Below are 27,895 nucleotides of genomic sequence, written 5' to 3'. Positions count from 1 at the left end.
TGTTGCTTTCAACTACTAAAAAAAAATCATGATTTCTAATAGGATATAATTCCTCATAACTTGATGGGAAGGAAATCAGGTGAAACATGTAGACATCAACAATCCCTAGTACAGAATAATCAAACAGAAAACTTTTTTTAAGTTCACAGCTCTCAATACAGAATGACTATATTTTTGGCTTCATGAAAAGTATTTTTGAGTCCAGGGTATTCAAACACGCCAGATTTTCCAGTTGTCCAAACCCAATAATGGGCCTTCTGGTTCTCCTGGCAGGCTAACACCTTTGAACAAGGTTGCGACTGCTCAGTGTATAGCAGTGCGAAGAGAAGAATCCCTTTACAATTTTAATTACAAATATCTGTCTGATGCAGAATCAGAGCCAAGCTGCCAAACTATGTGGCTGTTTTTCTTCGGGGATGTCAAATTCTAAATGCTATTTCTGTCCTGGGCCTAATTAAAGGGAAAGAATCATTAGTAATCCAGAGATTCTTATTGTGGAAAGGGCTTTGACCTACATGCCTATCTGCCCACCAGGATACTAAATGAGCTTATTAACTCATTTGACGTGAGACAACTAATAGTGACAGTTTGACGTGGTTGCCAGAACATGTGGCATGTCAGCCATTGGCTTCAAGACAGATGATTTTCCTCCCCAAATCTCTGACACATATGGTCCTCAGCAGATGGGGTACATCCTGCGTGTGTGTGTATGTGCGCATGCGTGTGCAGAGCCTGCCAAGACGAAAACTCCGATGGATCAAGGCACCCAAAATGCTGCCAACATTTCCCACAAAGGTGCTGAGTGGGGCACTAACGTGGAACACAACGAGTTACCGCATGTCTTCAGAGCGTTGTCAGAATTCTTTTCTTTAATACTTATATCAGTGCTCTTAATCAATTCAAGTAAGTTCCAGCAGCAACAGTGCAGCAGGGAAAACTAAGTTTATTCTAAGAAGAAGGCTTTTTTTTTAAATTGTGGTAAAATATACATAATATTTATCATTTTAAGCATACAATTCAGTGGTATTAAATACACTCACAATACTGTGTATCCGTCATCACTATCTGTGCTCACAACTTTTCCATCATCCTAACGTAAACTTTGTACTCTTTCGACAATAACTCTCCTCATTTTCCTCTGCCCCCAGTCTCCAAGAGTAGGTTTTTAGGAAACATATCATGCTGTTATGAACCTCTCTTCTCTCGTAAATTGGTGTCCTTCTTCTCGGATTTACGGAGAGGGTTCACCCTGAAGAGTTTCCAGCCACTCATTTGGTGCTAGAGGGGTCCTAAGAGTGTCCACCAGAGCCTAGCTTCTTTAAAAGCTCTCTTGATGGGCCGTGGAACAGTCCTTCCTTTTAAGGAAAATGACACACAATTCCTTAGGTTTTATTATATATAATGAAATATGACTTTCCTATTAGATTGAAACAAATGAATCATCCTTTTTGTAAGTCAAACCTACCTGTATATTGTCAATTTCATTCACTTTAACCTAATAGCAATCAAGAAAAGGAGCTGAGTTACTAAAATCCGGTACAACACTACAATTTTCATCACATTCTCCAGCAATTCTTTGTTATTATGGAGTTTTTCTTCTTTGAAAAGCATAAGTAGGTAGAGTATGTGAACAGTGATCTTTTCTCTTACCCAAGTAGATGTTATTAAAAAAAGATTGCAACTGGAGATTTTAAGTAATGATGGTTCCAACAGTGCAGTTGCTTAATAACTGCTTTATATGCAGAGTTACATTGTGTGATTACAGTATTGCCAATTATTATTTATGTTAACTTTACCACTAATTCAGTGACAACACTGATCCAGGTAGACTTTATGTGCCTGAAAGGGCATATAAGTTGGCTTGTAATAGTATATCCTTTCATGTGGCTTATTTTTATTTTAGAGATTCTTTGTCTTCATATGATGATTCTTCAACTATGGGTAGATTGTAACTATCTGATTTTTGTGTTTTTCATCCTGTAGCAAAGATATAAATTTAGTCTGCAATCAAATGATTTTTGAAATACTTTAAGAATGGAAAAGTCCCAAGAGGCAGTTTTGCACAGTGGTTAGAGCACTGGCTCTAAAGCCAGACTGCTGGGGTTCAAACCCAGCCTTATATTGTATTAGTTCTGTGATTTGGAAAACTCACTTTTCCCCCCCATACCTCAGTTTTCTCATTAATGTAATGGGTTAAAAATACAGCTGTTCTGAGGATTACATGAGTTAATACACGAAAAGCACTTAGAATAACACCTGTTACATAGTAAGTGCCATATGTATCAGCAATAATTAAGCAGTGAAGCATTTTGACAACCTCTTTTCATTAATGTAAAACAAAGCTAGCCTGATATGTTTTCTAAAAATATGCCTCTTATTACATAACACTTCTCTGAAATAAGAGAAATTAGGAACTAAAAATAGAGCTTGATTTAACAAGAATTTGATAAATGTTAGTTTCATGCCTCCACCCCCACCGCTTTTCCTTCTTTCCAAAAAAAAAAAAAGGGCTTCTCTCGACTTTTCTCCCAAGCCTTTGTATACAGTAATCACTTCATTGAGTTTCAGCTAAGAATGTATTTTGTCCATACTTGAACCATTTTGCACCTACAAAATGCTCATTCATCATTTTCTTCCACTGGGTAAGTATGGCAATATTTGTCACAAGACTTAAAGTATTACAGTTGGTGCTATACATATCTGCGAAACGATAAAAAGAAGTTGCTAAAACATCTATCTAATGTTAAGAGCCCAAGGTATGACTAAATTATTTATAATTGTATTATTCAAGAAAAGGTGAAATTCTGTCCTCAAAAAATTCAGAGTCTTGGACAACCATTCATTATTTATTATTTTAGGGAAAGGAAAGATGTTGACTTTGGTTAGAGCCAGGAATAAGAAGTGTTGGGTTTCTCTAGCTGAACTTTCCATACAGTGTAACCTTAGGCCATCTATTGGCCTTCAACTGGAAAAAAAAAAAAGATTAATTGTATCTGGATAAGTTTGTAGCAAAAACTGTGCGATAAGTACTTTATATCACTATGTAATGTATGCACAGTCGCTCTTAGTTAAAAATGTAAGTAAACCAGTGGGAACGCCAGAGGAGCAATTCCAAACCCCCAGTTCCCCCTGCCTAGACCAGGTTTCCTGTTTTGTTCACCTCTAGCAGCTGGCACAATATCTGCTCCTTAGTCACTGTTCAGTAAATGTTTGAGGCCTGGATGGTTGAGTAGATAATGTCAATTAGCTAAACATTGAGAATGGAGAGCTGAGCAAAATCACATGACATCCTCCCACAGTCTATGGGGAGACATATTAACACATGCAGAAGTACAAAGTTGCAACTGTAATGAATGCTCAGAAAAAGAGGAAAATGATGCTATCAGTGCCTCTAGAATAGGGATTTTACCTGACCAGAGAGGCCTTCCCTGAAGCCATGCTGTTTAAAATAATATCTGAGGGATGAATAAGGATTAACTAGGAAAAGAGAGAGGTAACCACATCCCAGATAGAGACAACAGCACATGCAAAGATCCTGTGGCAGGAGGGAACATGGCAAGTACAAGGAACTGAACAAAGGGCAATGGTGCTAGGGTGGCTAGAGAAGAGGCAACTAATAACAAATAGTTTTGAAAAGGCCACAGGACCACACCATGCAGGGGCTCACAAGCCTTGGAAGGAGCTCTGTCTTTACCCTAAGAGCAAAGGGAAAGGACTTGAAGGGTTTTACTCAGATTTAAATTAGAAGATTGCTCTGGCTGCAGTGGACGGGTGGGGGAATAAATTAGAATGTGCTAGAATGGATGCATGTAGAGTATTAAGGACTTTGCTGTAGTCTGAGCAAGAGATGATATTAATTTGGGGTAGACTGTAGAGACATGGTAGAGGACACAGAGGTGGATGGATTTGAGATTTATGGGCATATTGTTAGGTGTTGGTGACGCACTGCATATGATGGATAAGGGAGTGAGATATGTTAAGAATGACTCCTAAGTTCTGGCTTGACATGTGGAGGGATCTTGATGCCCTTCCCTGAAATAGAGAATGCTGGAAGATGATCAGGTCTGTGAGTGAAAGAATATGACTCTGTCTTTGGAAAGGATGAGTTACTTTTGAAATTCTCTTTTTCCTGACATCTTTTATACTGCCTTTGTCAGCTCTCCCTGCCCTCCTTTTTTTTTCTGGGCCACTGTCTTCCCCAAATCCCCACAAGACATCTCTGTGTACTTTCACTCCCACCCAACTTAAATGTTGGTACTCTCCATGGTTCTGACCCGAGCCTCCAGACACTTTAATCACTCTCTAAAGCTGCACTGTCCAATATAGTAGCCATACGTGGCTATTGAGCACTTGAAAGTGGCTAGTCGGAGTTGAAATGGGCTGTAAGTGTTAAATACACGTAGGATTTCAAAGGCATAACATGAAAAATAATGAAAAACAAAATCATTAATAAGAGTTTTATATTGCTTATATGTTGCAGTGATAATATCTGGGGTACATTGGGTTAAGTAAAATCTGTTATTACTTCCTTAGTGTGGCTACTAGAAAATTTAAAATGACAAATGTGGCTCACTGTATATTTCCAGTGGACAGTGCAGCTCCAGACAGTGATGCTGTTGTCACCTCATTCCTGTCCGCTTGCCCCACAGAGCCGCTTACTGTCCCCAGAACATTTCACATCATTTTATGCCTCATACTCTCTCCTTTTCCAGAACTTTCGTCCCCCTTCTTTCCTACTAGATTAAATATGATTCATGCATTTTTATTCAGAGCAAATATCTCCACTACTATATAAAACTTACCCAATTCCTTAAGGTAGAATTAAACATTTCTGCCTCAGTCTTACATGCTCTGTTAATACCTTTTTTATAGCTAATTCACATGCTTATATTTTGTTTTATATTCGTTTGCCTCTCCAGCCAGATTCTAAGTGTCTGCAAAGTGCAGGTGCAACCTGATTTATGTCTATAATTATGTTAGGGGGTACTGGATACCAGGTTGGTGCTCAATGAAAGTCTGGTGAATAATAATTGCTCTACAAATATTATACAGCTACCATGTGACTGGTTATGACTTAGATGTTTTAAGACAATATTTCAAATCCTCTAAACAATGCTGCAAGGTAGATAAAATGATCCTCATTTTGCATATGGGGATCTTGCAAAAGCTCAAACTGTTAGTAAATTATAGAACCAGAATTCAAATGCACTGACTGAATGAAAAAGCCATGTTTTTTTGTTCCTGTGGTACCATGCATACTGAAAAATGAATTTAAAAATGGAGATTATATTCCTATATCATAAAATAGGAAAAAACACCAATTTCCTAAGATTGTTAGAAGATTAAATGCGATAATCTATATGAAGTGTCAGGGCAGTGCTTGAAAACAGTAGGTTTTATTAAACATTGGCTTTCTCCCATCTTGATGTCCATAGCATAGGCATCCTTAATTTCTGAGAAGGATCAAAGTGGTTTACCTAACCTCCTCGATGCCCCTCACATGCTTACATCTCATGTTCACTTTCATTCACACTCATTCAAAGGTCAAGAGACACAGACTTCTCTGGCGCTATCGACTTTAACCCAGTCCTCTTTGTATATCCCCCTGATGTTTAAAGAAAGTGGAGTAGAGAAATAATAAGTAGTACTGAGGGTATTCAATCTGTGGGTGTGTTTGTTGGTGAGGATTAGGGCAGGAATAATAGCAAAAAAGGAATCAAGCCTGGAGTCTTTCAAGGCTATGTTCCCTTGGTGAATTCCAGGAAAATCATTTGGAGTAGAGTGCTGACTCTTTTCTTCCTGTTCTGTCTTATTCAGCTATGGTATTTTATAATCAGAACCACTTTCTTTACCATCTCAGGAATCTCTGTAGGAAAGGGAAAGGGGAAGTGTGACAGGGATAGACATTAATTGTGGACCAATACTGTTCTGCAGGTCCTAGGTTGAGATGCAAGCCTCCCGGGAAATAAATTTAAGCAGGTAAAGTGTGAAGATATGTTGCTATGGGGCTGTGTTCAGGTAAGGGAAAGTGGCCCCTCTATAACCTCAGATCCCTGTAATTCCCCTGAAAAAGCAATATTAGGAAGTCTCTCAGTTGCTGTTGGTAAGGGACCAAGGCTAAAGGGAGCTCATGCGCTGAAGGGTAATATAGTTCTTTATCCTCTTGGCAAGTTAACAGCAGAATCAATGCCTTGTCCAGAGTTGGGAAACTTTCTCACCAACCTGTGCTCTTGTTTGTTTTAGATCAAACATAGGGACAAGTACACAGTAGGGCGGAGCTTCCACTATAAAACATTCAAATTCTCCTCCAAATTCATAATATATTTAAAAGCCTCTGATCCATTACAGAACCAAACTACATACCAAAGGGCAGGGAATGAAGAGAATAGGGAACTTAGAACCTTATACCATTATTATTATTATTATCATTATCATTATTTTAATGGTGTGTTTTACCTCTCGAACTAGCCCTTTGAGTTTAGGGCCTTTGTTTTAAACTTCTCTGTATTTATTACCATCCACATAGCAAGTACTTGGTGTTCCTTTGCTAAGTGATGGAAACATTCACCCTTATGCCGTGTAACGGACAAGGAGATTCCAGTTTGAATGGAGAGCACAAGAAGTTATAAGGAAAGATTCTTTGAAGTTAAAATTTGGAATCTTTAGGAAACTGAATATTCTCTAGCACTTAAACTTGAGATTAAGAAAACAACTTCAAATTTGGGGAGAAATTTTATATTCTCCCCAAAGAGAGAATATTTGTCTGATATTATACAGAGACAAATTCCATGGCCAAGAACATGTAAAAGATAAGAATGGCAATTACTTGGCTGCTCCAGAAAATTTAACCTATATTAAAAGATAACTAGAACCTTGAATTTTAAAGGGAAAAATTCAGGTTGATTTATCTGCCAGATGGACTTGTACTCAAAAGGATAAACAGAAGGTACTTTTCAATTCAATCCACTGAAACGCCAAAGCATCATGAACTCTTACAATCAACTGATTTTGAGACAGGTTTTCTCTGTTTGATTCATCTTGAGCCTCGACATATCTTTTAGGGAGGCGATTTAACTATGACCCTTCTCCTTTCTCTTCTGTTCCCCTTTGCATTTGGCTAACGTCAACAGACTTCTTTCAAGTAATGACTCTACCATATCAATAGAACTTTGCTCTGGTTACTAAGAGTCCCCTCCAAAATCACAAGCCTCTGGGGAGAACTGAGGATTTAGCTTAGTGAAAATTCCTTTGTTCCCCTCAACCTGGGAGAAGGTTTGCCTCCACTTCCTGTCTGTTGGCTTATAAAAGGATGAAGAGTAGAGAAAAATCTGTAAGTTTAGTGAAATTTTAAATAGCAAGTATTCATTAACTCCAACACAAGCATACTTTGAAATTATTCTTAACATAAATTAGAGGTACATGCATGTATGTAAAGAGAAAGAAAAATACCATATGATATCACTTATATGTGGAATCTAAAACATGACACAAATGAACATATCTATGAAACAGATACAGACTCAAAGACGTACAGAACAGACTTGTGGTTGCCAAGGGGGAGGGGGGTGGCAGAGGGATGGATTGGGAGTTTGGAGTTAGCGGATGCAAACTATTATAAACTATTATATACAGAATGGATAAACAAGAAAGTCCTACTGTATAGCACATGGAACTATATTCACTATATACTATCCTGTGATAAACCATAATGAAAAAGAATATATATATGTGTAACTGAGTCACTTTGCGGTACAGCAGAAATTAACACAACATTGTCAATCAACTATACTTCAATAGAATTCTAAAAAAATAACAATAAAAAAACTGAAGGAAACACACCAAAAATTAACAGTTGTTATAGATACATAGTGTAAAATTTTCTTTGTATGCTTTTCAATATATGGCAAATTTTCTACAGTGAAGATACATTATTTTGATAAACGGAAAAAATTAGCATTATAAAAAAAGAAATGGTGATCAATAGCCACTCTCCTTTCCTCTATCAACATGCAAAAGGCCCAGAAGCTTGAGAGACCTGAAGACCCATATCCCTGTGGGTGATCTGAGGTGTGAGTTTGTGCAGGCCAGGTAACCCCTCTGCGACTCAGGTTCCTCACCTGTGAAATGCAGGAGTTTGAGTGCCATGGTCTCAGTTCTATAATGCCTGAATTCTATGATGGGCCTGCCACATCATAGACTATATTAACTGAAAATGCTTCTGATTTCTAGTAACAAACATCTCGACTAATAGTGGCTTAAATCATAAGAACGCTTCTTGTTGAGTAAACAGAATGTTTGAAGGTAGGTAGTCTAGGACTGGATCAGGAGCTCAGTGAGGCTGTCTAGGAGCCAGGCTCTTTTAAATTTTTTCTGCATCATCCTCTTCAACTGTTGGCATTCATCTGAGAGACTGTTGCCTCATGGTTACAAGATAGCTATCACATCTCCAAGTAGGAACAAAGAAGCAGAGGCAAAAGTTTCTCTTTGCATCCAGTAAGGTCCCCACATCTCATTTATCAAAACTGAGTCAAAGGACTAACCTAGATTAATCAGTGGCAAAGGGAAAGATTCTACCCTTGTTTTAGACGGATTATCATTCATCCTACACATCTGAGGGCGAAGAATAGTTGCCCACTGACCTGAACAGGTCAGAGTTCTAACAGCAGGGAAGAAAGAAGGGAGAGGATGATCACTGGGTAGAAAACAAATGTGTCTGCCAGAAGCACTTAATAAAGATGTATTGAACAAATGAGTGAGGGCCACGTTATGACTTTCATGGATCCTAAAAACTTTTGCCTTTCTAGGTACTTTCCTCCATAAAAATGTTTAAAATTATATTTTACAACTGAGTTGGTATAAAGAAAAATGTAGTCCAGACTGTATTCATTATTATATACACTATTATCATGTTTATTTTTTATTCTGATATTAAAAATTAAAATGGAGACATTTTCATGAACCCTAGATACTGGGTCATGGCTAAGTCCATCCTGGGTCTGTGCTGTCTGTCCAACTGGATGATAAATACTTGAGGGTGGAGACTGTGTGCTAGGTTTTGTTGATGCCCTCAAAGCCCCTATCACATTACTATATGTCTAAGAGCTGCTCAACAAATACTATGGAGTTGACCTAACATATCACTGTTTCTTCCTCTAGGGTGAACCTGGTCCCCCTGGTCCTCCAGGAGCCTCTGGTATTGGACAGCCAGGTATTAAGGTAAAGATACTGGTCTCTCGGGCCATTGATGACTACTGAATTTATTGTAGGGCTGGGGGAGCTGTGATTTGAACTCTGCTCAGTGTTACCCTCATAGATACAAGGAAGCTGTCTGTATGAGTTACTTACAGGCTGGATGCTTGGACACTGCAATGCCCTGGTCAGGGGCAGTTACCACAAGAATACTCTATGTATTTTTTGATTTGGTTGGAATGAAAATGTTGCTTGTCTCCAAATACCCACCCTCTTGCCAACATACATCTAGTTCTGTTGAGTTTTCATGGATTTTAAATGTTGGCATGCAAAAATATTACTGGGAAGTGAAACACCTTAACCTGCTCACATCAAATAAGCACAGAGAGGCAAAAACCAGAAGAACCATGACACTGAATAAGTAAATGTTGACGGGAGGTTTGTAGGGAACTAGAAAGGACTAGAACACCCAACAACCTTGGGTGCTCTACATCATGCAGGATGTACTAGAGCAGAAGTGCTTATTTTAAATGGCTGTTCTATGTCATTGGGACAATAAGACTTCGACGCGGGGCTAAACCAGAGAGGAGTACAAAACAGTGCACTTCGAATGTAATCAGGTGTCACCATGGAATGCATTTAGACAATAATCACACTGAGATTCCAGGGAAGGTGGAGTTTATACTGGCAGAGTTATTGGAGAAGGGTTCTGAAGGAGAAGAAATGTGAAACAGAACTAAAAGGCGAGGTGAAATGGAACAGGGCACGGTGGCGGGGGACGCATCCCTGGATGGTGGCGAGGGGGCAGAGAACAGCATGGGCATTGTTAACTTGGTCATTTCAGTAACCAAAAAGAGTCGTACACGGTCTGACCTGTCAAATGCTACGTAATCGTTTCTGAAAGCTGAAATTGCATTTAGACAAGAAGGAATGAGGAATGTTTGGGGGTAATTTGTTCACTTAAATTCAAGGCATTTTTCCTCCTCTAGATTTTTTTTTAATCTTTAAGAGTTTGAAAAGTTTGACAATTTTGCTATTTATCTTTGTTGAAATCTCCAGTGTATTTTGTGCTATATGTAGTCTTCATTTAAAAAAGCAAACTTTCATTCAATTATTTCTTCCTCCTAGGGGAAAGAGGCCAGGAAGGAAGAACTGGGCCTCCAGGACCGATTGGTGTTGGTGAGCTGGGCCAGACAGTGAGTAGCAAGAAATTCTAGGTGGAATTAAAAGGACAAATATAGTTCTTATGTGCTCTTTTGGGTTAGAATAAATGGTTAAACTAAGCCATCTTTATCTATTTAAACAACAAAAGACGATAAATATATAAAGACCAGATCCAAGTGTTATTTTTCATAACACTTGAAATAGGGATATCTATCTATCTGTTTATATTTATAGGATATGTACAACAGGCTCTCTCTTACTGTAATCTTTCGTGAGATTAATCAGTATGTCCTAGAAGAAAGGAGTTCTCATATGTCAAAATTTCCTAGGAGATAGGAGAGCTAGATTCATACCTAATGTCTATACTTTGTAATTGACTTTCCTGTAACCATGAGAAAATCACTGAGAATAAGGACCTTGCTCATTACCTAACCCGTGAGTATACTCTAAAGCTAGAATTGATCATGGTAGACAGGTAATACCTGTGTTATTTGCAGCTTCTACCTTATGTAGCTTTGAAATCTACTATTGTTGGAAAAGAAAAAAAAATCTGTCAAAAGAGAGCTGGAGAGGAAATGAATAAAACATGACTGTTCTGGAATAAGAAGCTTTTTAACTTTTCAAGTAATCATTATTCTCCAAGGAAAGAACAGTAGCTGACTTGCTGGGATACAAATAAAAACAACCGATTGTGAATAGTTGGTCACCCAACTGGGCTTTGCGTTGCATAGTTCCTCACATATAATATTAACAGAAACATGTGCTTCCTTGCTGTAGTCTGAGAATGAAATGGTACCATACTATCTGAGGGCTAGTCTTTTCACCAATGTCTTGATACACTAATTCAAAAACGAGAACATCATATAAAGGAAAAATACACTGGTCTAATTATCTACTGTGTTTCCACTAACTGGATAGGTCTCTTAAAACTAAACCACTGATTGAGAGTCCGCCTGCCGATGAAGGGGACACGGGTTCGTGCCCCGGTCCGGGAAGATCCCACATGCCACGGAGTGGCTGGGCCCGTGAGCCATGGCCGCTGAGCCTGCGCATCCGGAGCCTGTGCTCCACAACGGGAGAGGCCACAACAGTGAGAGGCCCGCATACCGCAAAAAACAAAACAAAACAAAACAAAAACTAAACCACTGAGAAAGAAGATTATGAGCTCCCTGCAGACACTGCTGGTTCTACACTGGAGAGGCTGGAAACCTAGAAAACCGAAATGACATCAGCTAGAAATATACAGGCCCAGATAGGTTGCCATGTATAGAGGGAGTACAGCAGAGAATTTGGGAAGTTTTAGACAGAAATGAAAAAATCTTTTCATAATGTTCTGAATAAGTGGGAATAAAAGTGAGCTTCATGTTTCACTGCAAAGCCTTTATGAACTGTCCAAAAGAACCTGAGACTTTTGAAGCAAGCATAAGATCTCTTCTTTTTCTTCCACATGCCTGCTTTTAGCTTAATAAACTTAATAAACAGCTCTGCCTTGCTGCTGGATCCTAGGAGAGACTGCATGGCTAATCATGGGACAATACACGACCATACGTGTCAAATTTTTTTTTTTTTGGCTGCGTTTGGTCTTCATTGCTGTATGCTGGCTTTCTGTAGTTGTGGCGAGCGGGGACTACTCTTCGTTGTGGTGCGCGGGCTTCTCATTGCAGTGGCTTCTCTTGTTGCGAAGCATGGGCTCTAGGCATGTGAGCTTCAGTAGTTGCAGCACGCGGGCTCAGTAGTTGTGGCACATGGGCCCTAGAGCTCGCGGGCTTCAGTAGTTGTGGCACATGGGCTTAGTTGCTCCGCGGCATGTGGGACCTTCTGGGACCAAGGATCGAACCCGTGTCCCCTGCACTGACAGGCAGATTCTTAACCACTGTGCCACCAGGGAAGTCCATGTTGAATTATTCATCATGAACTGGGTGTTATAGAAGCCATCTAGGCTATGTGTCGTAGAAGTTCATCATTATTCTTGAAGATACAAATAGTTTCATGAGTAATTGGCTTAGACTCCTATGGCATCTACTCCATTGCTACTTTTCCCACAAGCCACACCTATAGCCCCATATGAACAGACAAAGGAAGAACAAAACTGAGCATGTTTTGCTGGCCTAGCTGGAAATTAGACTCCTGTTCTCTTCATGAACACAGAGTATGAAGATATTTGTGTCCTAGGTGAATGCTCACCAAACCACATCCATTTTAAAGAAGGCTCTAACTAAACAAGTAGACAGGATGTCAATCAATCAATTTTCCCAGCTCTACTACCATCCACTCAGTTTCCCAGCTCTACTACCATCCACGTGGGCCTCTCACTGTTGGGGCCTCTCCCGTTGCGGAGCACAGGTTCCAGACGCGCAGGCTCAGTGGCCATGGCTCATGGGCCCAGCCGCTCTGCGGCATGTGGGATCCTACCTGACCGGGGCACGAACCTGCATCCCCTGCATTGGCAGGCGGATTCTCAACCACTGCACCACCAGGGAAGTCCCATCCACTCAGTTTTAATGAGTGGCTGGGATGGAGGTTATACACAGGATCAACATAAACTTCCTTTTAACAAACCTAATATGGATACTGCCACTGCTGAGTGAACAACCTGCAAAAGGTACATGCAAGCCCGTTGTCATCTTTCTCTGGAAAGGGCCAGTCACACTGGTAGTATCAATATGTTGACTAGCTGGAACTCTTTCATAATGGAGAGAGGGTCATGATGATGGCCATAATTGGTGGGGAGGGGGGGCCGGCAATTAATCAAGTAAGGATTTGCCATTACTGTCCACCATTGAAGGACTTACTGAATGTCTCCATAGATCTACTATGATGCATATAAATATGGATATATTTGGGTGCTTCAAATTCATGGGTTTCATGAATCTGAGAATTCAACAATTTTGAAAGTTCTTAGTTGTTATCTCTTCAGATATTTTATTTTTCCATTCTCCATTTATTCAGAAATTCTGTTAGATGTTTAGTTGCACTTTAAGGTGATTTCCTCAAATCTAACTCATAATTCACAAATTTATCTTTTTCTGGTTATAAAATGTCCTGAAATCATACCTTGTATTTTTAACTTAATGAGTATTTTTAAAAATTCTTAAAGCTAATTTTAAAAATTTGTCTTTTTTTTTTTTTTTACTAATATGTTTTTGCTATACTGTCCTCTTTGCTTCTTATATTTCTATGCTTTTCTTAAGACCATTAAAAAGTATACTTCCTTTTTTGGTCTCTATTATTTTATCCTATTATTTGGCAACCTTGGGGAAGTTTACATTATATTGGCTCACTTTTACTCACTGAGAATTATTTTCTTTTCTTTCTTTTTTTTTTTTTGTAGGAGTTGTTTATTTATTTATTTATTTATTTTTGCTGTATTGGGTCCTCGTCTCTGTGCGAGGGCCTTCTCCAGCCGTGGCAAGCGGGGGCCACTCCTCATCGCAGTGCGCGGGCCTCTCACCATCGCGACTTCTCCCGTTGCGGAGCACAGGCTCCAGACGCGCAGGCTCAGCAGCTGTGCCCACGGGCCCAGCTGCTCCGCGGCACGCGGGATCCTCCCAGACCAGGGCTCGAACCCGTGTCCCCTGCATCGGCAGGTGGACTCTCAACCACTGCGCCACCAGGGAAGTCCCGAGAATTATTTTCTTGTATGTTTTTTTTTTTTTTTTTTTTTGGTGGTACGCGGGCCTCTCACTGTTGTGGCCTCTCCCGTTGCAGAGCACAGGCTCAGCGGCCATGGCGCAGCTGGCCCAGCTGCTCCGCAGCATGTGGGATCCTCCCGGACCGGGGCACGAACCCGTGTCCCCTGCATCGGCAGGCGGACTCCCAACCACTGCGCTACCAAGGAAGCCCTCTTGTATGTTTTGTACTATCACATCTGAACTCATTGTCAGCCAGGTTTAATTGTGAAAACCCAAGTGTTCTGTGTGGAGCATGCTTGAGAGAAGTGTGCATTTGCATCTCTTATGTACTCCAGGCACATCCTTGATGCTATTGTCTTGATTAAGGTGTCCCCAGACCACCAACATGGTGTCACTTGAAACTACAAACCCATACATAGCACAGGACCAGGTTAGGAGTTTTTGGGCCCATTTAGAGCCCAAGTGAAGGTAGACAAGATTCTTGTCATTCATAACACTGTGTTTATGGGATGGCTTTTTTCTACCCTGCCCTTTCATTGAAGATATATAACTTTGAAGGTCCTAGCTTTATGGGGGGGGATCTTAGTTCTAATTTTCTCCTTGTTTTCCATCGAGTGAGACAAAGTCTTTGTTCCTGGTTCTCCCTCTTAGACTACAAGACTTTGTCCTACCATACAACCACACTTTTTTTTTTTTTTTGCGATGCGTGGGCCTCTCACTGTTGTGGCCTCTCCCGTTGCGGAGCACAGGCTCCGGACGTGCAGGCCCAGCGGCCCTGGCTCATGGGTCCAGCCGCTCTGCGGCATGTGGGATCCTCCCAGACCGGGACACAAACCTGTGTCCCCTGCATCGGCAGGCGGACTCTCAACCACTGCGCCACCAGGGAAGCCCCAACCACACTTTTTACCCAGAACAGTTACAGTGTCAGCTTACATGCTTACCTCTAGTGTTCAGCGCTCCTTTTGTTTTGGAACCCTGTGATTTCCCTTATTTATTGATTTTTGGGGCCTTCATTTTAAAGAAAAATGTATATTATTTGCCTTTCTGTTTGTAGCTGGAGAGTTTTCATGATATTGCCAGAACATGAAATTCTTGTTTGTTTTCTTGCTATCCAATCACAATTACACAAATTAGAGTGACACTGTGAAGTCTTTGATTTAATTGGGAACTAAAATCATAACAAAGATGGGAAGGATCTCAAGTAATACATGAAAATATTCTCCCAAAATGTCGTAATAAAAGATCAACAATGAGAGCTTTTTAATTATTTCAAAGTAACATAAAGACTTACCTTAGGACTGACAAAGGTTCTGCTGCAAGAACCTTTGTTTCTTTGCCTGAATCATTTCAAGTGGTTTCAGGTTTAGCACTAACTACTCTTTTTATGTAACAGTGATAAATAAATCTGATCGACTGAATTAATATTCCAGCTCCATGACCTAACTTTGAACTGTCAGCTATCTTCTTTCATTGTATGATTACCACTAGTTTTGTGTTGGTCTGACAGATGACTGATTCATGAATAATAAATTGATTCAGATTCTCAGGGTGATCTGTTTGTTTTTTGTGCAAGGATACTCAGAGCACTATCTGTGAAAAATACCCCCTGAAACAAAACTATAATTATTTTGAAGTTAAAAGTAAAGTAGATTTCACCGTTTTAATATTAAGGCTAATTTATATTATTATTGAGCATATTGATATGTAGCGTATGCTTGCAACGTATATTGAAACCACTTTTATTGATTACCCACACTATTGAGATTATTAAGGAAGATAATCAGATAATGGACAGTCATATTTTATCTTGTTAATGTCTCATATAAAGTATTTCTGATCAGACTCTGTTAGCTGATAATTAGTTCCTTCCACTAGATATTTTTAAATTAGAAGTGTTCATTAGAAGCCAAATAAGAATGTCATGGCCTCTGAAAAGGACACTATTTTTTACAGAGCATTTTTGTCTTTTAAAAAATAATCTGGAAAAAAAATCTGTTGGTACTGTCTTAATAAATTAACAGTATAGTTCATCTAACCCAAGTACTTTCTCTTTCTCTTCTCTGGTTGGCAGTCATCTTTCATCTTGACTGTTTAACTGGAAAACTTGGGAATATACTGATGGTGTAGAATATTACTCTGACAGTTTCCAGTAATTACACTCTTTTTTTTAATGCCCCTAAGTGATTGTTCACAAGCATTAACTCTGTTCTCAGCAGCCTGGAACACATGACTCCTAAAAGGCTTCATTATTTTCATTTTCACCTTGGCTAATGTATTCTAGAAATGCAGAGACGAAGGAAGGGTCTGTGCTTACTCTGTGCTGCATGCCTCTCTCCATATTGCTTAACATAAAGCCGTTCACTCTGAGACTATCTAATTTGTAAAAACTTTATAAAAGGACATTCTGAGCAATTGCAGGATTCAAGGGAAATAATTTTGTTAGTGATAGCAGATATTTATTGAGTGCTTAATATGTAACAGCTTTAAATCTCTCTGAGCTAATCTTTATATTAATACGTGTGGTTGAGGTAGGTACTATTGTTACCACCATTCTGATGACAATGCTGAACTTTAGAGAGATTGAATTATTTGCTTAAGATCACATTGCTAATATGTAGCAGAGCGGGGGCTTGAACCTCAGTGCAAATGACACCCAAATCTGCTTTTGGTTATTATGCAAGACTGTAAACTTTATGAGACAGGGAGCAGGGCTGCCTACTGTTTTCAGACCCTAGCACAGTGACTCGCATCTACCAGGCTTTTGGTAAACATTTGTTGAACGAATGGGAAAAAAAAATTGAATGAACTGGAAAAAGATTCCTTTGCATTCACTGTAAATTGAGTTATTTTCATTTGTCATATCGGTGGGGAAGAAGAATAATTTGTTAATATTTTTGGTATCCTGTGTGTGATAGTAGCTAGGCCTTGTCTGTTTAGTTTGCAATCTAGTTTTCACGCTCATGTTTACTTTCCCCCTTGTTAATTTCTCTAACATTAGAGTAAGCTGTCATGGATATTAGAGCTTTGATTAAGGTCTTGGATGGTTAAAAGCTAGTTTTCCCACAAGCATAGCAATTTAAATTGAATTAAATGCTAGCTTTTTCCTTCAATTAAAGTCTTTACTAAATTGGCTATGCACAAATACTAAAGAAGACTCTTTTAAATGTCCAGTATTAGGGAAAGGCAAAAAAAAATTAAATATGGGATACAGTTAGCTTTCTCTCTCACAAATCTGTAGCTGTGATCAGTCACTGATGAGCATAATGCTGTATCCTAGCTCTGCTACCAGGCTTGAGTAGAAAGTACCTCTTAAATTACGCTGGATTACTATATACTGAGTCCCAAGATCACTCAGAGTGTCTGCAGCCAGCTGGCTTTGGGACTCTGGGCAACTCAGTAGACCTTGTTCCATCAAAGATTTACTGCCCTGGCAAGAAAGCCCTAATTATCTTTCTAGGTCCATTAGAGGAAAAGCTCCAGTTCATGCTTCTACAATTCTTGTTGTTAGTCCCTTTTCTACTTTTTTTTTTTTTTTTGCCTTCTGGCCAAGAAGAAAGAGGGGAAAACTTTATAACCTTGTAAAATTCCAGGTTTAAGTGACTCTTTTGCTGTTATTTTTCAATGAGTATGTTTCCTGTCAGTCCATTTCAAAGCCTGGGACTGTGTTGTTTTTCTTTCCTTATGTGAGAAGTCCTCACCTATCTGAGTGCCTTTTTGAGGAACAGCCACATGGGCTTCTTACTTTTAAACACTGAGATGGAAAATCCTGTTCCTCCTTAATGATTCTATCACGATTCCTACTTGCACATAAACCTCCAATGGATTCAACCAGTTCCTGAAAGAATTCAAGTTTGAATCTAAATTTATCAGGATGGAAATTAAAACAACATATGAATAGAATTCAGTGCTTTAAAACAGCTGTGTAGTGATTTCTTCACAGGGCTCCCCTGATAACCTAATTAAATGATTAATCACTCCACATCCTTCTCCAGGCCACACAGTCCTAGATTTTTAGCCTTTCCTCATAGGATTGATTTCCTCATCCTTATTCTGAAGCATCACTTAATTTCCATTTTCCTCCAATTGAGAACACCGGAATAGAACATCTTATGCCAATCAAATGGAACAAGTATTTAATACAATGAGAATATTATTCTTCACAACTCTATGATTCTACTGATCAGTATGGAGTTTACTAGAAGGATTCTCACTAATCACATGAACAGGACTATGCCCATGCGAACTGAAATATGACCATTTTCTATCTTCCCGTCTCCTCTCTTCCCCCTCCTCCCATTCTCTCCCTTTCTCTCTTTTTCTCTTTTCTCTTGTTCCTCACCCCCTCGTATCCTAACCAGGGTCCCCGTGGGCCTGAGGGAGCACCAGGAGAGAGGGGCTTACCAGGAGAAGGACCTCCAGGACCAAAGGTAACAACAACACCTTCTACACTGAGGGAAAATGCTTTGTATTGCATGGTCATGAATGACAAATTTACAAAAATGTGTCCTAGCCAATTATCCCAGGTCAAGTATCTTCTCCTGACCACCTTCACCCTATTAAACGAAGTAATATGTAAATTTCCCCTTAATATAAAGCTATCGTGACATTTGCAAATATAAATAAGTAACTGAAAGGCTGCTTCTTCATATAATTACCGCATATGAAATTAGAGAAATCTCTTAAAGTAGCTTGTAGTCATTAAAGTCACAGTGATAAATAGCATCTTTATGCCCAGAAATTAAGTTATTGAACGTGGCTATACCAAGCTTTACCCACAGCTTTGTTTTGTGAAACGTACAGAAGAAACAGTCCAATAAAACAATTTGTCATAGTACTTCCATTAACGTAAGAAAAGAAATGTGGGTGGGTGGAGGGAATTGGAGTTACCATATTACCAGAAGGAGCAAAATGTTATGCAAGACCTACCTTTTACCTGGCAATGGAGAATTTAAATGTTTCCACTGCCTCCCATATGTAATTCTTGGAGCTCAGGTTCCTCTAGACCAGGGCTTGGCAAACTTTTTCTGTAAAGGACCAGACAGTAAATATTTTAGGCTTTGTGAGCCATACGATATCTGTTGCAACTACTTAACTTCTGCTGCTGCAGCATGAAAGCAGCCCTAAACAATGTATTAATAAATGAACTTGGCTGTGTTCCCATAATGCTGTACCTACAAAAAACGTGCAGTGGGCTGAATTTGGCCAATGGTCTGTACTTTGCTGATCCCTGCTCTAGACTCTTTACCCATAATATATGGCTCCTTTGCCACAGGCCACCTAGGAAATGATTTTCCAAGACACTTTGGGCAGCATCAACAAAATTTCAGAGTAAGTAAGGATAAACTTTGGGGTCCTTTTCTCTTCTTTTCTAAAACCTTTCCCCCAGAGACACATGCATGCATACACACTACCCAGAGAAGCATGTGCTGCTTTCTAAGTGTCTAAGACCTTCCACTTCAGTCATTCAGTCGAGTCACTGAGACCCAACCTTCTCAGTACGGTCTCACACTCTAAAATTGCTTCTCATTTTCAGCCTCTTCCACCATGATCAATATTCAGTTATCTATGAGAAACCTAAATCTCAACTAAAGGGAAATCAATTAGTTAAAACAAGTAATTCACACGAAGTTGTAACTGCTGGATTGAATTTTAAAAGAAGCCCTTGTTAACTAACAAATTTTAATTTGTTATAGTAAATGGAAATAATATGTCGGATGAAGGGGACATTACTAATGCTCTTGACTAACCAAAGTATCATCATGAGAAGGCAGAGGCCAGCAATTTGGCACCGCATTTCAGAAAGTTTTATAATACATAATTTCTTGAATTTTTCTTTGGCACATAGTAAATTTCGATTTATGTGTAGCCCAAACAACCTGAAAATTCAAATAGCCAGAATTATTTCTCCTTATCATCTGTGAGGTTTCAAAACTAAGAAATAAGTGAGAAAGGGATAAATGAAACACTGCGAAGCCTATTTCAGGGCATGTCTTAGTGACAGTTTCAACTGTATGAAATAATGATACACTCCTTCATAATAACACACTCTGACTCATCAAAGAAAGAACTCATTATATTCAGTGTTGTTTTAGGGTTGACTGGACACAAATATACTCTGTGGTAACAAAAGAAGAACCCATTAGTCAGAACACTTCACTCCCCAACCAGCAAGACCAAATCGGAGGTTTCTGTATATTCTTCTTGGGGCTACTTTGCAATGACGTAGGGCTTAAGTGAAGAAATTATGAATATAGATGGACATTAAGGTGTGTTTTCCTGTTGCCTAGGTTTCCTGCAAATGTTCTTTGATTCTGCTCTCGGTTCATGAAATGTGTACTATTTCTGATTGATTATATGGTTTGTTTTTCATACAAATGCACAGTGTTATGACTTCATTGATATTACATTACAACCAGAGCTATTCACACAGGTCATGTGACTCTGGAAGCATATCCAAGAAGATTTTCCATGAATTCTTCTAAAACTAAGTTTTCAATAAATGATTATAAATTCTGGTATAAAACATGTAATAAATAATTCAATCTTAGCAAATATTATTTCATATACTGAGAGACAAATTTTCATTGTGTAATGGATCCAGTTATAGAAATGTTGAGGAAATGGAAGACTGATTCTGTTAGTTATAATATGTGATTGATCAGATCTCCCATATCCAGATATATCTGATTATATTAGGAATGGAGTGCTTTTCCAACTTTAGTGATGCTGCATGCGTTATGTTTGGATAGATTCTATTTATGAATGTTAATGCTAATTTTCTTTGGCAATTTACAAATCTTGGAGTTAGAATTACCCATTTATAGTTAGCAGTGAATTTAGATGCTTTGAATGCTTGAACTGTTTTAAAATCCTGAATTTTATTAGTGCATTCATATCCCTTCCATATACTTTCAGGGTGAAAAAGGTTCTGAAGCACCAGTTGGCCCACAAGGATTAGAAGGCCCATCAATCGAAGGGGACAAGGTACTGCAAAAGGGTGTATAATAGAAAGGACGACAATACAATTATTTTTTTCATTGTTCTTTATGTATGTACATTTATGAACTATGTACAACCTGATGATCCTACACCACAGGTATCCAGTTAATTATGAAGGCCTTAAAGACCAGTGCCAAGGGAAAGCTGCCAGAAGGGGAAGAGTTATAAGAAATGTGCAAAAAACAGAGACCTCAAATCAGTTTGGAGTCATTTATATGTCAATGTCTAAGCATATCATTATATTATATATTATATTAAAATAACGATTGACATTGATGATTATCTTGGGTGTTGTATTTCTACTTGAATTACTTATTCCTTTTATTTACTATTTACTGGTAGCTGTCTCTTCTGGGCATCTGTATTTAAATAGTAGAGACAGTGGTAAATAGTGAATTATACAAATTTTAGATGTCATACCATTCTTGGTTCAAATAGCTCAGCACTGGTGGTGTAACTCCACTTTCAAAGTACCTTAAAAATATGTGAGATGCTCTTTCTTCCTTTGGAGTACTGAGTACAAGAGAACTGTTGTGTTATGAGTTTAGTAAATTAACTTATCCAGGTGTTGTTGAAATGGCATTCGTGGTTTTACATCTGGAGCTCATGCAAAGAAAACACATTAAATGTCAGAACATTGTCACATAGTAATTGCAAGACTTTCATCTGCTATTCCCTTACCAAATCAATACTGTCTTCCCTTTCCCTTCTCCTTTCTTCCTTTCCTATTCTTTTATATTCTGTGATTCAAGAGGCTAGATAAACACCTCTATAAGGACTCTCAAATACACACAATTGTTGCAGCACAAGGAAGTAGCTTTAATATAGATATTAAATGTAAGTAATAATACCCCAAAGAGGATCTCTCTTATTTTATTGAATATTTGCAGAAGAGTGATATGAGTTGGGTTTGGAGTTAGGGGGAGTGAACTTGAATCTTGCTTCTGCCGTCGATCAGATGTGTGAATGGGAGTTACTTAACCTCATCTGGAAAATGGAGACGCTTACTTTCAGAGGGTTGTGAGGATTAAATGAGATAAAGCATGAAAAGCATTTAGTGCACTCTCTGCCACATGATAAGCAATCAAGTTCTGAATCAGAATAGCCCAGCTTTGAAGTAGAACTTGAGTCCTTTACATGTTTCCATCCATGATATTTATTTAGACTAGGGATTGACACAAAGTGAAACACTGAGAAGCATATGCCAGGACATGTCTTAATGACAGGTTCAGGTTTTTAATATTATATAAAGTAGGACCTAACGATGTGCTTTTGTTTATAAAAACATATTTATTTTAGCCCAGGCATTGGCAAACTACAGGGCAGGCTGCCTGTTTTTGTAAATAAAGTGTTACTAGAACACAGGCACACCTGTTCATTTGGGTATTGTCTATGGCTGGTTTTGTACTACCAAAACAGCATTCATTCGTTATGAAAGAGACCTTATTATGACCCAAAAGCATAAAATATTTCCTATCCAACTGTTTAAGAAAAAGTCTGTAAACCCTGCTGTAGTCTAAATACAACTGACATTAAAATAAGAGTATTTATTCATGTTGCCTAATCCAGTGGTCAATTCTCAGTTGCCAACTTACTTGACCTATCAGTAGCATCCTCTGCTAGGATCTTCACCTCCTTGAAACAATCTCTTCGCCTGATCTCTCTGGCTGCACCTTATCAGTCTCTACTGCTGATTGTTCTTCATCTCTCTGACCTCTAATACTTGGAGCCTCCAAAGGGCTCAGTCCTTGAACCTTCTCTCTTCCCTATCTACTTATAAACTCACCCAGTCGTGGCTTTAAATGCCATCTATATACTGAGGGTTCCCAAATTTATGTCTCCAGCTCAGGCCCCTCTTTCCTACTTGATACCTCCATTTGGATGTCTATTTTAGGCATCTCAGGCTTAACATATCCAAAACTAAGCTCCTGGTATACCCTCCCCCAACCTTGCTTCATCTCAGTCTTCTCCTTGTCCATAAATGACAAGTCTATTCTTCCACAAACCTCAAAGACACCCTAGGGTCCTCTCAATCTGTAACAAATCCTGTTGGCTCTATTTTCAAAATCTATTTAGGATCTGAGCACGCCCCACCACCTTCACTCAACAGCCTGGTCCAGGCTCCCATCATCTCTCACAGGGACATCTCTTCAGTTTGTTCTCAGTACTGCTTCCAGAGTGAGCCTTTCAAGACTATGTCAGATCTTTCACTCCTCTGCTCAAAACCCTCTAGTGGCTTCTCATCTCCCTCAGCGAAAAGCCAAAGTTCTTACTATGGCCTAAAACACCCTACTGATTGTTCTGCCTGAGCCCACTGCCACATTTCCCTGACTCCATTCTCTACCACCTCCCCTCGTGCTCACTAGCTCCAGCCACATTGCCTCCTTGCTATTTCTGGAATCTGCCAGGCATCACCCTTGCACTGGATGTTTGCTCTGCCAGGAATGCTTTTCCTCCAAGTTTCTACCTGGCTCATTCCCTCTCATCAGTGACACCATCCCTGGTCACCTTTTCCAAGACTGCAGCTGTCTCCCCGTCCCTCCATTTATTTTTCTCCTTAGCACTTACCATTATTCAACATACCATTTATTTCTCCTATCCATCTTGTTTATTATCTTCTGTTTCCTCTACAAAAATGAAAGCTCTATGAGGAAAGAGAGTTTTGACTGTTTTGGTCACGGCTGTTTCCCTGTGTTTGGAACAGTTCCTGGCACATAATGAACACTCAACACATATTTGTTGAAACACACAGAGAATGGATGAATGGTATTCTTCTTACTGATAACTCTCACTTTATTTCCCAAATTTTTTCCTGGAAAGAGAAGGTGAGGTTCTTTAATTTTGCTGCACTTACCTTAGATAATTTCTTAATTTTTAAAATGCATTTTAGTAAGATTTGGAGGGAAAGGGTATTTAGAAATTTAAAAAATATTTTTCTTTAATTTCTCTCTCAAATATTTATTTTCTTGCACCCTATGAATTTTATACTTCTAAATATTTCTGTTATGATCCTAGCAAGAAGGGTTTGTGTCATTATAATAACAATTCAGGAATTCTGGGTTCTTGTGTGAAAAATAAATGTAAACTGGGGCAAAGAGTCACCAATTTAGACCAAATAGTGAAAACATCTTTCACTATTTTGGCAAATTTGAACTACAAACTATTTAAAAGGAACAGTGTTTTCTAAGTTTCCATGTGGAGCTTCTTTATGGTTTAAAGATAGACTTTAATCCAGCATAATTCAAGATTAGCATAGTATGAAATAATGAGGTTAGTTGTTATACTTCTGACTTATTTTCTACACTGTGGGATATGGGATCTATGGGACCCCAAGGACCAATGGGCATCCCCGGAATTGCGAGTCAAGGGGAACAGGTAATCGACGCTTTCTCTCTTTCCCTTTTGTACAGAACATTCTGGCTTAAACCTGGTGTTCACTGAAGGCCAGTACTGCAAACTGCTATAAGAACATTTGATAGTGAAATTGCAATGGAATATATATCCAAAAGTGCATGTAGGGAAGGATAAGATGGTTTCATGAGATTTTAGTTTTTAGAACTTCTAAAGACTTAAAAAATAAATTGTATGTTTCTTGGTGTTGTGACTTTTAACATTAAAGCCTAATTTACAGGACAAGAGTTTTGGAGCATTAGCTTATATTTTTAGTTTCCCTTGGGAGTGATAATTTATTTACCTGTTGGTTTGTGTGTGTTTTTTCCCTTGAAGCTTTGTGAATGATGAAATCCCACTCTCTTCTGATGCCAGTAGATTAGTGTTTCCCACCCCCAGCCACGTAGCAATCTAAAAAACTATTAAACTTAAAACAAGGACCAGAATCAGAGGGAACCACTTTACTGAGGGAGCATTGTTCCTGAACAGAAGCAAACCACAGGTAGAGTTTACAAATAGCTCTTGGCCGCTCTTGGTCAGAACAAAAGAAAGATCTGTGAGGCTGTGTCTAAATTTATGGCTGGAATGACTTCCAAATTCTTCTGATCACAACTTTTGGAAAAGCAAGGCAATTTTGTTAGATTGAAATAATATGAAGAGGGCTTCCCTGGTGGTGCAGTGGTTAAGAATCCGCCTGCCAATGCAAGGGACACGGGTTTGAGCCCTGGTCCGGGAAGATCCCACATGCCGCGGAGCAACTGAGCCGTTGCGCCACAACTACTGAGCCTGTGCTCTAGAGCCTGTGAGCCACAACTACTGAAGCCCGCAAGCCACAACTACTGAAGCCCGTGTGCCTAGAGCCCGTGCTCCGCAACAAGAGAAGCCACGACAATGAGAAGCCCGTGCACTGCAACGAAGAGTAGCCCCTGCTCGCCGCAACTAGAGAAAGCCCGCGCACAGCAACGAAGACACAACACAGCCAAAAGTAAATTAATTAATTAATTTTAAAAAAGAAATAATGTGAAGATAATATAACAGTACTATCTACCTACATAATCTCATTTAATCAAAGTGACCAACAAATCCAAATTTATGCTGAATGTCCTCCTGTGTAGAAAGTGGCAAAACAGTTTGATTAAAATTTATGATTATGGTTTGAATTATTCTGTTGCTTAGCAAACAAATAGTACTTCCTTCATCTAGGGTAGTGAGAGAAGGGAAGGATAAAAAAGGAGATAACTCCAAATCTCACTGTTGACATTAACTCTGAGTTTATTTCTAATCATATTCTAATTAATCAGTATTTTTATTGTTGTTAATCCAAGCAACAGCCAAGTTGGGTATTACTCCTTTTTCTATTTCCTTCCCCTCGGTAGAGGTTCTAGTATAATACATTAGGGGGATTAGGGTGCAGAAGAAGCCAGGATAAATATTTATATAACATTTAGATAATAATTAAGAGCTGGTTTGTTTGGACTACAAAGGTTTGACTATGCTGCCAGGCATTCTCAGACTTTGTAGTTTTTTTGCTGGTTTCAGCAAAACCGTTTCAGCCAGTTTCTGATCTTGGAAGTGACAGCGCTGTCACATCCTGGGCCTTGTGGTGTTCCTGGTGCTGAGTCACCACTGTGAAGCTGAAAATGAGGTTCGAAGAAAGCCAAGCCTCTCCAGATGGCCTGTGAATCTTGGACCTCCCACCTGCAACTCCCTGATGCCTTTAATACTGTTTCTTGGTGGAACCTGTTGTTCTACAGCTTGAAAAGAAAACAAAAGGAAAAACAAAAAGACCTCTTTGACTTTTGTTTTCTCTTCTTTTCCAAGAGAAAAGCCTTTTAGGGCATATGTGACCATATGGAGCTGGCCCCTATTGGATGGGAAATTGAATGGAATGTGTCATTTGTAAACTGTCTGAACAAGAAAAGAATTTGTTTACCTTTTTAAGACAAGTGATTTAAATTCGACTTCAATTTAACCTCTATGCAGGCAGTTCCCCATTTTTCTTCTTATTCTTAACTTAACATGTTTACCCATTGAATTACTGTTATAATTAGATCTTCCCATTTCTCTTATAGACATTAATTTTCCCACTCATCTGTTTCTGGGGGAACTTGTTTCCAGCAACATGTTTACAGTATTTCTCAAGTGGCCTGCAGATTTTCACTAAATATTTGGAGGCTTGACTACTTCAAATCTCTTAAAAATGAATCGAAATATAAATAACCACATATACTTGTGTACACACGTATATGCACACATATCCTTTGAATTTTGGGGGGTCTTGCATGCTACTTGTAGACTGTTGTGTAAGTCAGGAAGGATTCCTTCTTATAATGGTTCAATATAACTACTGAATCTCAGCTTCCTTAAGTTGTTTAGACCGCTTCATCTTCAACAACAAAAATGAACAAACAGTTGTATCATCTAGCTGGAGAAAATGGGATAGCATTTGTAATAAAATAATCATGTATCTGTAACCATTATTTGCACAATCATGGCCTGTGGGGTGTAAACAAAACAAAATCTTAGTTTTTTCTCTCATCATCACTTTAAATTTTTTTCAGTGGGTAACGTTTTTTCTTTTTCTTACCACAGAAAAAAATTACCAGCAGGTTACAGACTTTCCTTATCACCTTTAGGTAATAATAAGTTATAGGATCACCTCTAAGTTTCAAATCAGTTTTAATTGTCTAATAAAAACTATCTAGTCAATGTATTAATCTTCCTTTTAATCTTCATTTATCTTGTACGAGCTGCAGGGAGAATCTGTTGTCCATGGGGTGGAATGTGCTTCTTATCCTCCCAGGCTGAATCAAGGATGGGAGCATGGCAGGAGGCATGGAAGTTCTTTCTTGGCTGGTCTATTGTCAGATGGCTTTGGGTCCTCTGGTCTTGGCAGATGTTTGATGCTGACACTCTTCCTGGTGGGGCTCCTGCACTGCCCCTGAGACTGCCCCTCCTGGGACATGGATGAAGGACTCTTTCCCTCCAGCTGTTTCTCCCCATCAGCCTCTGCTTTTCTGGGGCTTTACTCTATACTGACTCTCTCTGTTGGAGTTCCATTACTCTTCTAGGTCCTCTTGGACAGGATTCAAAGCAGTTCCAGGTCAACTCCAAGCATCTAGAGTACATCTGGGCCACAGGAAAAATCTCGTGGGTCCTTTGCACCGACAAACTCTGGATGCACAGGCTGATCCCACCCCAGCCCTCTGCTGGCTGTCACAGCCCATTTTAACTTGCTCAGGCATGAGTCAGACACTGGTCCATTGTGTTCCAAAAATAAAAATCAAGGTCTCCAAGTCGTTTCATTAATGTTCCCTGTCTAGAATGTGGGAAAGAGAGAAGCAAGCCAAACCCCTTCCATTTTCTCCAAGGAAAACACTTTATGAGGCTATTTTCTCCAAAGAAGACCTTATTACATCCTGTCTCTTCTCCCTTCTTATACCCACAATGTGAATGAGAGTCAAGTATTAGACCGTTCTTCAGTTTGGTGTTTGCAGGCTATCGCTTCTTAGAGCCTAGGT

At 39.2% G+C, this 27,895-nt stretch overlaps 1 protein-coding gene across 1 annotated transcript in view; it reads left to right on the top strand.

The window, feature by feature from the left end:
- The window catches only part of COL28A1 (collagen type XXVIII alpha 1 chain), a gene marked incomplete at both ends in the record, with an annotated part of 159,468 nt that overhangs the window by 31,923 nt on the left and 99,650 nt on the right, over window positions 1-27,895 (top strand). The window contains 6 exon segments of the mRNA XM_082662419.1: window positions 9,157-9,216; window position 10,318; window positions 10,321-10,385; window positions 18,344-18,412; window positions 20,901-20,969; window positions 24,291-24,359. Coding sequence (XP_082518545.1) covers window positions 9,157-9,216; window position 10,318; window positions 10,321-10,385; window positions 18,344-18,412; window positions 20,901-20,969; window positions 24,291-24,359 — 333 coding nt within the window.

This window comes from Grampus griseus (assembly GCF_964374135.1).
Source record: "Grampus griseus genome assembly, chromosome: 9".
NCBI lineage: Eukaryota > Metazoa > Chordata > Mammalia > Artiodactyla > Delphinidae > Grampus > Grampus griseus.
Note: the sequence above shows the minus strand (reverse complement) of the source record. Positions and strands in the feature narration are given on the sequence as shown.